A 17,710-nucleotide genomic window follows, 5' to 3' on the forward strand; every position below is an offset into this window, starting at 1 on the left:
AGATGCACGTCCCCAAGTCCTCTCCACCACCACCACAACCCAGAATGTGCTGATCTCCCCATGCAGGCATGGGTGGGGACCACACCCTCCTGAGCACCTCCTGTGTCCCATACACTGTGGCAGCCAAATGCGCATTAGGTGAAGACCATGACAAGCATGCTTAGTCACTTAGTCATTGAAGCCTGGCCTCAAGCTGCATCCTTCCATGGGGCTCCAACCCTCCTGTCTCTAGTGTAGACCAGCGTAGCCTGATGTCCCCACAGAAACTCCCTCAGTCCACATGTTCTTAGCAGTATGTTGATGCCTTGGGAGGAAGAGGCCTGGGCTGGGGCAGGGGACAGATGGGGCTGCTGGTTGAAAGAAAAAGTCTCTTCCCAAAGAAGCAAGTGGCCCTGCTGGCCCCTCCAGGCCCTTCCCCTCCATTCAAGGGTCTTTATTAATAGAAGAAGCAGGCGTAGTTCATTTCTAAGCCAATGTCTTGTGGCACGTGGTTGGGGTCAGCACTGTTCCTGGGCTCCCAGAGCATGCAGGATGAGTGGGTGGTCTCCAGAACTCTCCAGAACCCACCAGAACAACAGCCTGAACCCAGAGTGCACTGGAAGTACCTGGTATCTTGGCACCTGCAGAGACAGGTCCTGCCTGACCTTTTCTTAGAAGGCCTATGGGCTGAGCCTCAGCTGCAACCGGTACATCCCACCCCCAAAGAGGAGCACACGGGGAGCAGGTGCGTGCCCTGCAGGCCAGCCCCTTATCCCAAACAACCCTGAAAGACCAACACGGAGCCATGCTGCTCTTAATAATTTATAATAATCAGAAACTAAAACCATCAAAATGCTTCTGGGACAGTCCATCCAAAATATCCCAGAAGGCTGAGGCACGTGCAGCCTTCGCTGCCGGCATTCAAACTTGGAAACTGTTTCATTGCCTCCCCTCCCAGCCCTTCTGCATTACAAATCTTCATCGTCAAAGGTCTCCATGCACTGCAACATCATCATCTCATCGTCCATGGGGAGGTCTGCTTCCTGCAACACACGTGGAAGAGAATTGATATTTATTTAAGGATTCCTGGCCCGGGCAGATGGGGAGACCGCACCAGCTCAGGCGTGCCCCACTCCCTCAGTCTCTAGCCCACATCTTTTCGGCTGCATCTTCACCTCCAGCTTGTGGCCAGAGAGTAAGGACAGTTGGGGGGAACGGTCCATTTCCATTTAGCTCTATGGTCGCCAAAAAGGCCCTTCCTGGATACCTCAGAACTGACTTCTTTCCTATCCTGGGGATTTCCAGGATCCCAGAAGAGAGACAGGGTAAGTCTTAAAGCTTTATTCAAATGTCTGTCAATAGAGGACAGTGAATTACACCGTGAAACATCTACCAATGGAACACCAGGCAGCTGTTTCAGAAAAAGGAATGCAATCAGTCTCTACTAATTAAAAAGGGCAAGATATGCCCTGGCTGGTGTGGCTCAGATGGCTGGGTGTTGTCCCATGTACCAGAAGGTTGCTGGTTTGATGCCCAGTCAGGACACATGCTTGGGTTGCGGGCTCGATCCCCGGTGGGGGTAGTGTAGGAGGCAGCTGATCAATGTTTGATGTTCCACTTTCACATCGATGTTTCTCTTTCTCCCTCTCCCTTCCTCCCTCTCTAAAAAATCAATAAACATGTTTTTTTTAAAAGCACCAGATACAAAGCAATGTGCACAGTAGACTACCATTTGTGTTTGAAAGAATTCATAAATATTGGATGGCTGTTCAAGAAACTGGGGATGGTAGTTGCCTTTGGGGGAAAGAATGGGTGGTAACCAAGGGGTGCTAGTAGGAAAGAGACTGTTTTCTTTGTATATCTTTTGGTAACTTCAATTTTGAACATGGGTTAGCTATTAAGAGATCATTTTTTTCAAGAAGCAGCACTATGTTAGTTTAGCAAGGGTTTCTCATTCCCTTTATGATGACCCCAGCCAACCTCTCTGAGTCCCCATTGCTTCTCCCCCTAAAAGTATGTTTAGGGGCTTTTGCACTTCCTGTCTTTCCCCAGCCCAGCAGGAAATGACCCCTGAAGTTTGTTAGTCCTGCTGGTTTGGGGATGATCCCCTTGGGCCTTGAGAAGCATTCCAGTCAACCATTTCATGAATGTGGGACCTGGTCCCAAGGGTGACAGATTGGGGAATAAGTCTGCAGATGAAGTCTTTCCAGCTCTGGAGACTGTGCTCTACTGATGTGGGGAGGCGTACGGGGAGCCTGCGTATCCGAGGGGGATCTGGTGGTGAAAGGATGATCACCCGGGGCCCCTTGTTTGGGGTGAAGACAACTGTAAAGGTTGAGGAAGGAGGGAGTCAGAATGTAGGGGGCTCCAGGAGGCCAAGCATCCTGGAGGAATCACACACTCAAGTCTGTCACACAAAGTGCTTGAATAGTGTTAAAATGTTCTAGTTCCTTAAGTCCCTGAAAATGGAGTCTGAGGCATGTTAAGCTGCAGATTTGCAAAAGCAACAGGCTGTGAAGAGTGACTGCAGGAATTGGGGTGCTGCAGTGTGTTGAACAGTGTCCCCCCAATTCATGTCCACCTGGAACCTTATTTGGAAATAGGGTCTTTGCAGATATAATTAGTTAAAGATCTTGAGACGAACTCATCCTGGATTTGGGGTGGCCCTCAATCCAAATGACACGTTCTTATAAGAAGATGAGAGGGATAGAGAGACACAGAAGACAGCCTTGTGAAGACAGGGGCTGCAACTTAAGTGATGAGCTGCCAGCCAAGAAGTGCTGAGGGCTGCGGGGCCACCAGAAGCTAGGAAAAGGCAAGACAGGCTCTTCCCTACAGCTTCCAGAGACAGCACGGCCTGCCACCACCTTCATTTGGCCTTCTCGCCTCCAGAACTACGAGCGAGTTGTACACCATTAAGTTAGTGCTAATTTGTTACAGCCAATTAAGGGTCATTCGGTCACCTCCACAAAGCTGACGGGGAGATGGATGGGGAGAGAATGGAATTTCCCTCTTTACACCAGCAGCTATGAAAGCCCCAGGCCTCCTGCACCAGAACCTCTGGGACAACTTGTTTAAAATACAGATCCCTGTGGACCCGTATCTTGAAACACTGAGTGAGAATCTTGGGGCACCAGGAACCTGCATTTCTAAGAAGCTCTCAAGGTGATTCAAGTTCGTCCTCTGCTTTCTGTGGATACTCCAACCTCTGCTTGTTTTTTCCTTTCTGCCCTGTGTGCAGAAAGGAAGCAGGGAAAGCAAAGATTGTCCCATTACTGGGTCCCCATGAATACTCAGGAAGAAAGGGCCAGGGTTTTGCTTAGCCTATTGGAAGCTGTCCTGATTATTTTTAGATGAACATTCTCATTACTACCGCTTACCTTTTAAAATAAACAATTGTATTCTTGCCAAACTAGTAGAGAAAAGCTATGGTTATGAAGTTTCGAAATGTACCTCCTAACCAAGACCTTTGCTACTTATGTCATCATAAGCTGCACAGCCTCCCAAAGCTGACAGTAAATATTACCCCAGGGTCTCAGGAGATGGGGGAACAGCTCAGCCTCTTGGCAAGGTGTGAAGGGGTCACAGGATATTTCGGGATGCCTGTGAAGAGCCGGGCCCTGGGCCCTAGTCGCTACTTCAAGGTCTGCCCTGAGAGCATCCCTCTCTCTTCCCCAAGCTTCCCCAAATGTCTCCCATGCCACAGACTACATTAGACTGAAGTTGAGCATCCATGGAGCAGGCCAGAGAAAATGAAAGAATGTCCCCACCAGTGGCCTTGTGGTGTGATCCGGGTGAGGTCCAGCTAGGGTTCCCCTCAAGGGCCCTTTCTGGACCCTGAGCAGGGAGTACAGAGGTCTCACACTGTGCTCAGTCCTACCTGTTTCACCTGAGTGTTAACACAGCAAAGGCCTTTAAAGAAGTCAACGATCTGCGTATAGAGCTGAAACTTCTCTTCTGGGTTCTCGGGGTTGCAGCTGGCAAACATGGAACTGACGACAGAGAGGAAGAGAAATGGCAAAGGTTTAGAATTCTGCTCTTTGACCTCTGCTTGTACCCCCTAAAAAACTTGGATTATGGCTCGAACCAAGCACTTTTAAACACCCGCTGAATCCTCGGAGAGCCAGGAGCCCTTCTTGGAAAGTTAGTGTTGCCTCAGCTCCATGTCACGTCTGAAACCCACTGGGAAAGTGAGACGAAAGGGGCACTGGCTCCTGTGTCCTAATTTAGTGCCCTGAGCTATGGCCTCTGGAACAGGGCGGTCAGATGTCCTCTGTCCCTGACAGTCAACCTCACAGTGATGCCCTGTGGCTCTGGTCCACCAGTGGGCACACCTCATACTTGAGTTCAGTCTCTTCAGACGCCTCCACCCAGTAGGCTCACAGGGGACATGAATGCAGAGAAAAGACCTCTGTTTTGCAGACTCCTTTCCCACTGCCTTCCTGGGAAGACAACAACCAGGGACCACAGAGCAAAGAAGCCCAGGACAGCTGGCATTTTGACCTCAAAACATCCCCCAGCAGGCCCCGCCTTTTCTAGGGAATGTAGAAAAAAGATTTTTTTAACAGGTTGTTTTTTTGTTCCACCAGCAGGGTAAGAAATTACAAATATTGCTGCCAAGTACACTTCATACTTCGGTAACTTCTTGGCAAAGTCGTCTTCACAGCCTGAGCCCAGCTCAGAATTCGGAATGTCTACCTGCTGCCAGTTCCAGCCAAGTTCAAGTCCACACAGGGCCGAGAAGAGCTGGAGTCGTCCCATAAAAACCACGCTGGGCAGGTTTTGGACAGGGCTGTCTAGGCCAGGGTGGAGCAGGTGAGGGGAAGGACAAGTTCTGATTTGTGGCTGAGTTACCAGGGACAGCGGTTGTATGGCCTCAGGGGGGAATGGAGATATGCATTGGAATCACGAGGACATGAATGTCACCCTTACTCCCAAGGCAGAAAAATTAAATGTTCAGGTGTCTTTTAGACACGACACAGCACAGGTGTCTGAAAGGCCTGCACCTCAGGCTATAAAACCACAGCTTTTCAAAGTAGCAAAGGAATTTCAGTCCTACACTAGCTCTCTCTGAAAAAAGGCCCCGATGGATCAGGCTTAGTCAAGCTGCTGTTTGTTTTCAAATCTCCCCAGATCCATGGGGTCAGCGGTCCCACCCTCCCCTCCTCTCATATCCACTGACACCAAGTGACAAGCAGCTTCCCCCTTGTACAGCTCAGAGAGTCTCCTAAGCTCTGAGTACGGGCCTGTTTCCATGTTGGCCCAGGCTCTCCATACCCCAGACTCCCTGCCCACCTCCCAGACCAGACCGATTGCTATAACCTGCCCAAAGCCACCTCACCCCACCCTAGGAAAACAGTGCAACGTGAACAGCCTGGAGTTGATAACCTGTTGTGTCTCAACCCTGGGCCAGGATAGAAGAATGTTCTGCTTGGAAGAACCCCAGACAATACCATCCCCAGGGCAATGGCACAATCCTAGGACCAGCCACTTTGAGTCACAGGTAAAAGTGGGTCTCCAAGAATTTCCACTGAATTATGCACCTCTCTGAGGGGCTGCAGGGGAGAGGCTCCTAAATATCCCAGCACGGGTACACATACACACACATGTACACACGTACACACATATGCATGAACCCACACATGCATGTACACACGTGTGCACATGCATACATGCACGCTCACATGTGCGTGCATGTATATACACATCTACACCTACACATGTGCGTGTACACATATGCACACACATGTACATGCACACATGTACACACACCTACACCTACACACACACACACAGCATCTCACACCCCGTCCTCACCTGGGGCTGGATATACTTGGAGCCTCACTTTTGTCCAGGAAACATGCCACATCGAAGGCATCTTCAAAAAGGAGCTGAAAGAAAGCACAGAGCTTTGTGTGTCAGACATAACTGCAGTTTGCCTTTTGCCCTGGGCCGTGGTGAGAGATGAGCAGGAAGGCTGTCTCTCTTTACCCCTCACCCCTGAGGGGCGGGCTTGTTAAAGCTGGGACCAATCCCAAGGTCTCTGCTTGGTGACCTCCCCAGGGGGTGAATATTAAGCTCTTGCCTGCCCAGAACCAACTGCCAACCCCAGGGGGAAGTGCTGGGGACTGTGGTTTCCTCTTTCTAAAGAAGACAGAGCTTAGGAGTGAGATGCAACAGCCAGAGCTGAGCCTCAGTTTGTCTGAAGAAGGGCCCCTCTACCCCTCCCCAGGTGGAGAGCCTGTTTGAGCCCAGGGTTGACAGTCAGTCAGTTTCATGCCAGGGCAGCTGAACATAGAGGTCAAGGGGGCTCTGGAGTTAGGCTGCAGGAGAACCTATCCCAGCCCTGCCACTCAGTCAGCTGTGTGACCTTGGACAAGTGACTTAATCTCTCAAGTCCTCCTCTATAAATGGGAATCACAACAGTGCCTACTCATAGGATTGTTGCAAGGATTAAATAAGATGAGGTGTGTGAGGCACCAGCACATAATAATGGCTGAAACACGTGAGCTGTTATTGAATATTATCTGCTTTATAAAAGAAATACTTGTTTATCATGGAAACTTTGGAAAATAGAAACAGATAGAAAAAATAAAAATCACTGAGAATCCCCCCTGGAGAGGTCCATTGTTGACATACTAATTGATTTCCCTCCATCCTTTCCCTGGGTGTATTACATCACATATCCCGTTTTGGCATCATGCTATTTAGACAGTTTTTGGTCCTGCTTTGCCTTAATTTGCTGAAGAATATTAAATATTCCACAGGGACCTGATATACACATAAGATGGCCAGATTTAGCAAAGAATATACGGGATGCTTCGTTAAATCTGAAGTTTAGATGAACTATTGCATGGAACCTTCCCACATTAAAAGTTTCACTGGCTGGCTGTGTTTTATCGGCACTGCTCACACAGGCAGCTCCCAGGACAGAAGGCTAAGTTCTCTGGCTCTGAACTGTGTCTGTCCTTCCTGTTCCCTGACAATGTGCTTCCCTTGAACTTGAACCCCTTGGGACTCTGGCCATGTGGATGGCCCCCTCCTGGTTTTCTAGACATTTTCTGGTGTCCTTTTTTTAAATGTCCCTTTGGTCATCCCAAACAGGATCTGGAAAGGGGCCACCAAGCTCCAGTGTCCATCAGCCTAGAAGCCCATGGTCTGGGTGTTCCTCCCCCAGAGGCCTGGGGTAAGAACACCTAAATTCCTGCCCTCCACCAATCTGCCCACTGAAGTTGCAGGCCACACACTGTCCTCACCAGGCAAACCCCTCACAAGCCAGTGTGGGAGGGGCACAGCCAGGCTCCACGGCCCTTTGAGTACAGGGCCTAGCCCTGAACACAAATGTTCCACAGCAGAACCTCTCAAGATGGACCAGAAGCTACAGAGGTTTCATTGCCACTAATTTAGAAGCCACAGTAACTGTGGTTCTGTCCCTACCTTGGACATAACTTCTCTTTGTCCTGCTCACCTTGTCACCCAGCCCTGAGTTGGGCAAAGCCAACTTCACTCAGTAGCAGCAATGCTCTTTGGGGTAGGAACTGACGTCCTCTCAAGGACTGGGCCTGACTGGTCCAAATGTAGTCCTATCTTGATTATGCAGGTCATTGGCCCAGTGATCTGCCAATCTAGCCAAGTCTTACCAATGAGAGAGGAGGAGAGGTTTGGTGGGAATTTCTGGAAAAGTTCTTCCTTGATCCTTGAGAAAGAGCCACAGGACATCTTTCTCTCTTTAATTTTCTATAGAGGCGGAGGCGTGACAGCTCGACTGCTACCAGCTGCCACCCACAGTCCCATGGGTCAGGGAAAGTGAGGACAGAAAAGGTGAGAAACCAGCCTTAGATGAAGCAGAGCAGAGAAGAGAAGAACATCGCTGAGACACCAACCAGACCCTTCCCTGCCTTGGAACCTCTCCGGGTGTGAGTAGTCCACTCCTGCAGGGTTTAATGAGCCAGTAACTTGCAGATAAAAGAATCCCAGCTGATGCAACCTTCTAAGGCTTCTCCTCTATAATCCCCATGGAAAGGCCAGGAAACTACCCGGAGAATTAGAAATGCTGTTCTGTGGTTGTGGAGATGATGTCAGGAAAATCAGAAACTGACCACGTGCGCCAGAATCCAAACAGCACCTCACAGTTGCTAAGTGACCCCGAGCAGATCCCTGGCATCTCCCTGCCTAGGGTGACACCCCTCTACCCCACCCCACAGGGGTCGCTCACCTCCTCCGGGGGGGTGGACTCAAGCGAGAAGCTGGCCCCTTGGCTGTCGACTCCACTGTCCTTCATGCTGTCCTCGACACAGGCTGGCTGCTGGGTGGCCCCCTCGAGGCCCGAGAGGCCGCTGTGCTTCTGCGCCAAGGCCTGCAGGAGACTGGCCTTCTCCTCGGAGAGGGTCTGCCACAGGTGGGAGATGGCCGCGGAGACGACGGGGAGCGTCGCCTCCTGTGAGGAGACAATCTTGTTCCTGGTCAGAAGGTCCATTGTCTGCTTGTAGAAGTTGAGGTATCTGGAACAGAAAACAACACCATCTGGCAGACCTGACGCTCGAGACCAAGGGCCCTGTCCCGGCCGTCTCCTCGGGATTCAGTGTGTGGTCGCCTCTCTGTGCTGTACCAGGGGCTTAGCATTACGAGTCCCTGCATGCCCCTGACCCTTGGAGAGCAGAAGCCATCTCAGGGGCCATGAATGCCAGGTTTCTGCTTCAGGGCCCTTCCTCATGTCCTCCCGGTGCCCCCCGGGAAGGAAGATGAGAGGCGGAGGCTGGCTCAGCTCTCACCCCACAGGAAAACCGCTTAAAATTTAGAGCCCATGGATGTGCAGATGTGATGTGACACCCGCTTTAATTTGAGGCCTGAGAGTCAGGCTCAGTGGGGGACTGAGCCTCCATCTATTGAGCCAATGTCCCAGAAGCCAACGTGGCTGCCAAGGGTCTCAGTCCATGGAGGGCAACGAGTGGCAGCGGGAGGCTGAGCCAGCCATTCTCATCGTTCTGACTATCATGCTGCCCAAAACAGATGTTGTGGGTTGTGTGTGGGGGGGGGCCGCCTTTAGCCCTTATAATCCCCATCGACACCCCCCCAAAGGCAGCCCAAATAAACACCCAGTTTACGTAAGTGTGTATGCGCTATGCAACTGCAGCTTCACAACCAGTCCTTGAGCTTTTCTGCCAGGCCCATCCCCAGGCCCTACCGAGACTCGGGGTCCCACCTGAGGGTGTGGGCCCCCCCCCCGCGCCCCAGCTGGAGCCTCTGTGCTCTGCCCCCCTGGAGCTCCGGCCGGCGTGGAGCGGCCTCTCTCGGCTGTTCACACCGTTCAAATTCCATGAGGTCGGGTGACAGAGTGTCCAGGGACTGCAGGAGCTCCGAGGCCTCCCCCTCCTCCTCCTCCTCCTCCTCCTCCTCCTCCTCCTCCTCTTCTTCCTGATCTTCCTCTTCTTCCTCTTCCTCCTCTTCCTCCTCCTCGCCTTCCTCCTCAGCATCCTTCTCGAAGGGGCACGAGCTGGCAGAGTCTTTTGGGTGAACCTCATTTGGGAACCAGCTGCGGAGAAAACAGAAGCAAGAGAACCACAGACTCATTCCACCGTGGACACGGGCACCGAAACTCCTGACACAATCTTAGCGGGTTATATATATATTTTTATATATGTGTATGTGTGATATATTATAACACACATATATGTCCGTGTGCGTGTTACTATATCGTGCCCAAGCGGGCTTCATCCTATGAATGCAAGACAGCTGTTTCAAACATGGAAAATCCATCAGTGTAATTCACTGCAGCGACAGGCTAAAAATCTTACTGATGTTTGATTTTTAAATATTATGACTTTTATGCTCTCGATAGATGCAGAAAAAGCGCTTGGCAAAATTCAACATCCATTCGTGATTGAAACTCTCAGCAGCCCGGCCAGGCGTGGCTCAGCGGTTGAGCGTCATCGACCTAGGATCCTGGAGATCAGGGGTTTGATTCCCGGTCAGGGCATATGCCCGGGGTGCGGGCTCAATCCCCAGTCGGGGGCGTGCAGGAGGCGGCTGATCAATCACTCGCTCATCATTGATGTTTCTATCTCTCTCTCTGCCCCTCTCCTTTCCTCTCTCTGAAATCAATAAAGATATATTAAAAACAAAAAAAAACTTTCAGCAAACTAGGAATAGAAGGGAATTTTGTCAACTCGAAAGGCCGTCTACCGAAAAGCTATGGCTAACATCATACTTAAAGGTAAAAGACTGTTTCATCCATAATATCAAGGACGAGACGAGAATATTTACTCTTATCACTGCTACTCAAAATCACACTGGAAATTCTAGCCAGACTAGGAAGGGGGAAAAAAGAAATAAACGGTATACACATTAAAAAGAGAGAAGTGAAACTGTCTTTAGTTGCAGACAGTGATCGTATACGTAGAAGACCCCAAAGAACCTACCAACACGAGACCATGATTAAGGGTGTTTAGCAAGGTTACAGAATACAAGGCTGGTAAACACAAATCAATAGTTTCTATATACTAGCTATGAGCAATTGGGAATTGAAATTTTAAAAAGTACTACTTATAATAGCACCCAAAAACATGAAGTACTTAGGTGTAAACCAAAATTTTAAGCTATAAAATAAAAAATGAGTCAGTTGGACTTCATCAAAGTTCTGCTCTTCAAAAGACATGCTTAAAAGAATGGAGCAGGCCAGCTGACCCTCCTGGAGCAGGGCCCTGCCTCTCTTCTTCTCAGGTGTCCTCCTCCTGAGCTGTAAGCGTCTCCACGAGATTTGCAGGGGAGCCGAACAATAAGACACCAGCAGGTCCCAGGTCCCCCGGTGCTGTGGGTCTTACCTGTGGTTTCTGCAGAACATGCTGGCGTAGTTTTCCTTCACCTCCTCTAAGCTGTTTGCATTTCCATCTTCCAGTTTGAAGGATTCTGTTGGGGAGTTGAAGGCAAGGGTCACAAAAGGGAAAGTCTGGCCTTTGTCGAGTCTGTCCTGTCTTTCTGGTCCAGGGGGAGCATGAGCCCACCCAGGGTTCAGTGTTAGGGAGTCAAGAGCCTAGTTGCACCCCTCCTTCCAGATGTGAGGGGGAAGGGCTTCTTGGAAGCCCTTCTCACTTAACACATCCAAAGTATCCCTTTCAGAGTTCAGCTTCCACCAGCTCATTAAACTCACGTTCCCAGCAGCCATCTCCCCCAAACCAAGTGCCGAGGAAGGGAGCCAGGTTGTGACAAACACTGGCCCATGTCTTCTCCAGCCTCTCAAGACGACATCAAGTACCTTCAGCAGCATCCAGTAGGATCTCATCATGCTTGCACAGGCCGATGACCTCTGAGGTCAGGCTGTGAATCTCATCTTGCCCCTGGCCCAAAGCACAGTGCCTGGCACACGGCAGCCACTCGGTAAATATTCGCTCACTTCTCTTAACCCAATGTCTCTATTTTCAATAGAAAAACCAATCAGCCTTCCTTTCCCTGGGAGGGTGGTGGCGGTGGCAGGTAGGACCCATTACCTTTCACCTTCAGCAGGTTATCCAAGATTTGTTCCTGTTCCTGAATGTGACTCTTCGCCCTGTTCAAAACCTGCCACTGAGGACAGAGACAGACAATGCTGAGAGGCCGGCCTCCCACTGCACAGACTGGTTTTGTGGACACAGGAGCACCTTCCTGGATCTGAGGTGATGCCCCCTCACATGCAAGGTTTCAGTCCTTCATGTTGTCAATAAAAAGGGTGGGAAGTTTGTTCTGATGCAGAGAAGGCATGAAGTTTAATTTGTATTCTGGGAATGGTTCTCACCGAAATACCAAAGTATTTGGAAACAATTAAGCTGCATTCAGCAAACTACTAGGACTGCAAAAAAGGCAAAGGACAATGTACATTACTTAAAGGTGGAATAAATGGTGACTTACAGGCCGTCTGAATGAATATCAGCCTCAGGCTTGCACAAGGCTCCCAACTAACTTCTTCTGCTCACTTGCCACAATGTACAACTGGCTGGTTAATATTAAATATGCTATCCTAACAATATTTTAATTAACTAAATGCATACACCCCAGTTGATCTAAATACGTAAGTGCTCTGTCACCTTGAACTCTGAATTTCATGTTCTGCAAGACTAGAATCCCAAGCATTCCTCCCCTCCCCTCCCCTCCCCTCCCCTCCCCTCCCCTCCCCTCCCCTCCCCTCCCCTCCCCTCCCCTCCCCTCCCCTCCCCTCCCCTCCCCTCCCCTCCCCTCCCCTCCCCTCCCCTCCCTCCCTTCCTCCCTGTAATATTACTAAAGTAAAAATGATAACTGCAAGATTATTAAAAAACAAGAACTGCTAAATACTGCTTATTATACTAACCACTGATACCTCTCTGGAGTGACATTCATTCATCAGGCATATATGTCTAAGGGGACACAGCTCTGTGCTGGGCCTGGGGACGCAGGGCATGTAAGAAAGCCCCTGCTTTCAGGGTGCTGACATTCTAACAAGGAACACAAGCATGGAAACAACTACTTGTAGCACAAACTAGAATTCAGTAAGTTCTAAAAAAGGGGGTAGAAGCAAAGGGCTGTGGAGCCTCACAAGAAGAGGAACTGATTCCACCTGCAGGAACTGAGAGGCCTCTTGGAGGAGGGCATGGACCGCATGGAGCACATGGAGCCAGCAGCAGACATAACACAGCTGATCCCTGACCCACCCAGGCAGGCCGCAGCCCTCAGAGGTAGGAATGGGGGTAGTGGCATCTCCAGGCCAGTCTCCACCTCACTCCGCAGTCCCTCCACGGGTAGAACTTTTCCTCCCCACACTCAGGTCCTCATACCTTTGAGGCTGTGAAATCAGACTGCTGGTAAACGACTTTCCTGAGGTTACTGAAGAGTTTCGTCAGGGTGGCTCGGTGGCGGGCCTGGGACAGGCGTCTGCGGGCTACCCGGGGCGCGAGCTCCTGTACCTGCTCCAGGGGCCGGGGCATCGCTCTGCCACCGGGGTTGCTGCCTTCTCCAGAGGTCGCCATTAAAAGCTACAATGTAATATTATGCTTTTGGGGGCCCTAGATAATAAAGATACAATATTAAAGAAAAAGGAAGGCAGATTGAAACAGGAAGAAAGTAAAGGATCCCAAACCAGTGAATAGAATCAGTAATAGTACGTAATAAACAGCAATTGACATAAAATTTGTTAAGTTTAGCTCCTAAAAACACAAGCCCGCTCATATTCGACTTACAGGTGAAGGGCACTGCTGCTTTATACCTGGAAGTTTCCAGAACATTGCAGTTTTAATAAGAGACAGGGACCAGGGTCTCTTACCTGAGGCATGGACCCCTCCCCATCAGGTGCTCACCCCACCACTGCTCTGCCAGCTCTTTGAACACAGAGGCCATGTCTTCATCACCCCTGGGCTTCAGCAGGTGCTCAGTGCTGGGGTTTAGTGTGAACTAGAATGGGAGGTCTTCACTGGGCCCATTCTCCCCTGAGCTCAGTCCTGCTGCACAGGGACAATGCACGACCTCGGCCAGTTTTGATGTATGTCAGTCACTTGGGGAGACTGTTGAAAATATACATGCCCAAGCCCTGCCACGAAAACACTGGATCTGAAGCTACTGGGGTAGGCCCAGGCATCTGGTGGGCAACATGCCCCCCAGGTCATTTGGAGACTTTCATGGTTGAGCGTCCACGTGGGTGGCAACACCTCTCCCAAAGGACCACAGCTGGCAGCAGCTGGGAACAGAATCTCTTCTGTATAGGGAATATTGGGGAAGGATTTGGAAGAAGCTTTGCCACTAAGTTCCAGGAGGGAAATCGGCCAGAGGTTGGGAACCCAATCATGCAGCGTGGGACTTGAAAACACCTTTTAGGCCAGAAGGCAAATCTCCCACCAACAATGTGGTACTTTCCATCGGTTTGCTTCCCATGAACCATGGCAGGAAGATGGCAAGTGGGCCACTGTAGTTGCCTCCACCAATCCCTGTAAAGTCCTGTAACATTTATTACCAGGAGTCACACCATCAGCATAGCAAGGATCTGCAGAAGCCCATCTGGCCAGAGGCTGGGTTATACTGGAGGCCACACCTTTATAGTCTCCAATGTCCAGATGCCAGCAAGTCTTTCATAGGAAGCAAAGTGAAACAGTGGAGGTTTTGAACTGCTTAGGGCAAAATGAGAACCTTCTCAACCTAAGGACATAGCTTCTCTTTAGTTATTTAAATTTAAGAAAAATGGATGTGCCTGGACACCAGGGAATTTAAGTCAATGAATGGAGGTAAAAATACCAGGGCCCTCCCAGGATCTCAAATTCTCTAAGTCTAGAAATTCTATTATCAAAGGCCGTTGGGCTGTGGAACTTCTGGAACTCCCCCACTGCCAATGCTGATAATTTGGGTTTCCTCCCAGGCTTCTACCCAAAGACTCTCCTGAAATATCCAGATGGCTGTGTGGTCAGTTTCAGTCACGGGACAAGGGTGCAGCCCTCTGCCTCTCCCATAGGGGGCAGACGGCCCCGTTAGTTGCTACCCCTGGAGGCAGCTAGGGGGGAAGGTGGCGCTAGAGCATCCTGCCCAGCAACTGGGAGCTGTGACCTCTACCTCACCCCGCCTGCCCCGGTCTGGAGCGGGGAGATGCCGACGTGGGGGGTGGGGCGCACCACATGCAAGATGCGAGAAGATCCTTCCGCTCTGCTTTAAGCTGAAAATCAAGACAAGGAGGTGCTGAGCGTGACTGGACCTTGCGCAATTTTAAATACCCTGCTCCTAAATGCTGCCTCTTGCTCTCCGTTAGGAAGGATTTGCTATGAATTCCTCCAGGAACATTCTTTTCAAGATATCTTTATTGATAAAGATAACTGTGGGCCTGACCAGAGCTTAAGTTGAGATTTTTTAGACAGAGCTTTTTGTTGCAGGAATACAGTTGGATCTGTCCCTTCAGTGCCTGTGATATGTGTGAAGGGATGGATTTCCCAGGACAAGTGCCACAGAAGTCAGTCTAGAAGGGGGAGGGGAGGGCAGGGCCCACTTCTGCCTTATTAAAAGGCTGGCTCTTTTGCTAGGACTGGGGGAACTAACTCTAAAAATGAAATCAAGACGTCATCTTTTACTTAAAAACAGGAGAAAATACAAACAAACCATTTCCCACAAAAGTACTATACAGATGCAAAGCGTGTTAAGGACACTGCTCCCAGCAGTATAAGGAATTAGAGCAGTTAGAGATTATAGTCTGAGACTCCATCCCCAGGGCCTGGAAATCTGCACTGTAATAGCACTGAAAACTCAGAATCTCCCTTTCCCCCTTCCTCTCACTACCAACAGAAGAAACATCTGCTTTCAAGCCCACCAACCTCTATTCTGTGGCTCACTGCCTTTCCTTCCACCTAGGATGCCCCCACTCCAGTTTCTACCTATCTCAAGTCAACTTGCCCTTCAATTCCTAGTTGAAGTCCCAATTCCTCCGAGAAGTTTCCCAGCCCCAGTCCACACTGGTTTCTAACTTGATCTTGTTTTGCCAACAAATCAGTAAGGTGCTTGGTCAGGATCCATCTATCCAGCACATAAGGTGTCCCTCCCAGGGTGAGCATATATGATTAATGCCAACACTCCCTAGCCCAGATGTTTCTCCCACACTAAAACCACAACGAGTTCTGTTGCCTGGACAGCTAAGACCACATCTCCCAGCCTGGGGATGAGCAGAGGTGCTGGGTTTAAAGAGCTACAAGAAACCGAAGATCAAGAGAAAACCTTGGGGGACAGGGAATAACAGTTCCACCCTCACCCCAAAGACCTCTCTGGATCCTAAGCATTTATAGTCTCATGAAAAGTCTTTTTGAAATGATGCTGGCCACTTGCCACATAAGAGGGGTAGGGAGGGATTAGACAGGGACAAGAACCTGCATATCCTATTCTGACTCAAAAAACCAAGCAGGCTTGGGCATCTAAAAGGCGTGAGAATCAAGGGAACTCAGTACAGATGTAGTAAATACCTACTACATACCATATTTTTATTACTTTTCATCAGTTAACCAAAGCATACTTTCTTTACCAAATACTTTTCCTATTAAAACACCACTTAGTACCCGCTTAGAGCTTTTTTTTTTTTTAACTCTCTAGACAAAATTTTAAAAAACATATAAGGTTCAGAGAAATTTTTAAGCATTCGAGTGCGATCCATTCAAACCCTAGGCACACCTCTCAGATCATGTAAAAACATAAAAAAATCCAGTCATTCTCAAAAATATGTATAGGTCGTCACAATGGCATATACGAACGTTTCTATTCAAGTCTGGCCCCAGACCTAAATTTCACCTATTTAGGTAGGTGCACCGACTTGACTCAATTCGCGTGGAAACAAGCACACAAAAGGCAAAGTGCACCTTTCTGGAGGTAAGCGGGTATGATGACCTCAGCGTTTTGCCAATACTCACACTCAGAGGGATGGGCACCCGTGCACACGACGTCCCCACTCCCTGGACATGCAGGAGGCTGTGTGACGCCCTGAAAGCAGTGACAGCGATTGCAGTGACCACGGGCCTTGCGCCAGCCAGAGCGGGAACCACGGCTTCTGCCGAGACTAAAAAGCAGACCTAGCACCTCGGCCCTGGGCACTGGCCAATCACAGCGTGTCCCCGGCACCCACAGCCAATGGGGATGCGCTGTGGCGGGCCAATGAGAGTGGGGGCAGTGAAAGAAACAATGTAACTTGGGGTCCGCAGGGCGCAAGAAGGTGAGGTGAGAGGAGCAGCCCTGGGCTGACCTTCTAACCTTGCCAGGTGGTAGATCCTTTTAAAGCGATGGCCGAACGGGACAGGGAGGAGATACCTGTGCCACCCCAGGGTCTCCACATGGCCTGTATGTGCGTGCAGAGAACTGAATGGATGTCCCCAACTGGTTCCACTCACCTGCCATTGAGCCCGGTTTCAGCATCCCTCAAACGGGGCTATGCCACTACCTTGCAGGGTTATCCTGAGGCTTAGGGAAGACACCTTAAATTAAAGGGTCCAGGGCACAGGCTTGGTCTCAGGGGAAAAGATGAAAACGTGGATGTCATGGAAGCTGAAAGGCGCATAAAAGCAGGGACAGGGGAATGCTGTTTTAAATATGGGAAGAAGAAAAGAGAATGGAGAGTAAGGGGTTGCAGGGAAGAGACCTTTAAAAGCTCCTGTCATCCTTTGGCACAGTAGGAAGCAGGTATTCTTCCAGTTTAGGAAAAAAATTCATTTTCCCCCCACTATAGAAAATACTCTTGTGTGTAGGTGTCTTTAGCTTGAAGCCCTGCACCCCTAAATATGTCATGATGGTTACTATATCACTACATTGGTTTTACACTAGGAGCAGCAGTCAGGCCAGGTGCCCCCTCGATGCTCTCTGACCTGGGCCAAACTACTACTCCCCAGGGCAGTGGTTAAGTAGAGGTCACATGGTCTAGCCCAAGCAGCATGCGCTTGGGGGTGCATGCATTTGGATTCCAATCCGGGGTCCACCTCATGCCTTTGAGGACCATAAATGAGCCCAACCTACAGCATGCAGATAGGGTACCTGGCATGTGGGCAGCACTCCTGACATTCAACTTCAGATTTTGGTGGAACATTCGATTTGGTAGCACATGTATTAAGAACCTGTCACATGGGCCCGGCTGGGCGTGGCTCAGCGGTTGAGCATCGACCTAGGATCCAGGCGATTGGGGTTCGATTCCCAGTCAGGGCACATGCCCGGGTTGCAGGCTCGATCCCCAGTAGGGGACGTGCAGGAGGCAGCCGATCAATGACTCTCTCATCATTGATGTTTCTAT

At 50.0% G+C, this 17,710-nt stretch overlaps 1 protein-coding gene across 3 annotated transcripts; it reads right to left on the reverse strand.

Moving 5' to 3' along the window:
• Positions 1-845: 845 nt before the first annotated feature.
• Positions 846-12,950, reverse strand: STRA8 (stimulated by retinoic acid 8). Of its 3 annotated transcripts, XM_087821384.1 has the most exons (9): positions 12,759-12,950; positions 11,463-11,538; positions 10,800-10,884; positions 9,284-9,511; positions 8,195-8,480; positions 5,797-5,870; positions 3,860-3,971; positions 1,491-1,500; positions 846-1,015 (listed from the first exon to the last, which is right to left on the reverse strand). In XM_087821384.1, exons 1-9 carry the CDS (start codon positions 12,948-12,950, stop codon positions 948-950), a joined length of 1,131 nt encoding a protein of 376 aa, XP_087677510.1. In that variant the 3' UTR covers positions 846-947. The 3 variants fall into 3 exon arrangements, with proteins under 3 accessions (XP_087677510.1, XP_087677509.1, XP_016077823.2); XM_087821383.1 differs by lacking the exon at positions 1,491-1,500 and having other exon boundaries at positions 846-1,022; XM_016222337.2 differs by lacking the exons at positions 1,491-1,500; positions 9,284-9,511 and having other exon boundaries at positions 846-1,022; positions 8,195-8,546.
• Between the last annotated feature and the right edge of the window lie 4,760 nt (positions 12,951-17,710).

This window comes from Miniopterus natalensis, chromosome 10 (assembly GCF_054644295.1).
Source record: "Miniopterus natalensis isolate mMinNat1 chromosome 10, mMinNat1.hap1, whole genome shotgun sequence".
Classification (NCBI taxonomy): Eukaryota; Metazoa; Chordata; class Mammalia; order Chiroptera; family Miniopteridae; genus Miniopterus; species Miniopterus natalensis.

Bases quoted from the DNA above. Each gene is read 5' to 3' on its own strand.
- STRA8 (XM_087821384.1), bottom strand. From the start codon at position 12,950: ATGGCGACCTCTGGAGAAGGCAGCAACCCCGGTGGCAGAGCGATGCCC. The intron at 9,512-10,799 runs GTAAGACCCACA...TTTTCTCCGCAG, and splicing joins ATGTTCTGCAGAAACCACAG to CTGGTTCCCAAATGAGGTTC. The intron at 5,871-8,194 runs GTGAGCGACCCC...GCTTTCTTTCAG, and splicing joins AGTCCACCCCCCCGGAGGAG to CTCCTTTTTGAAGATGCCTT.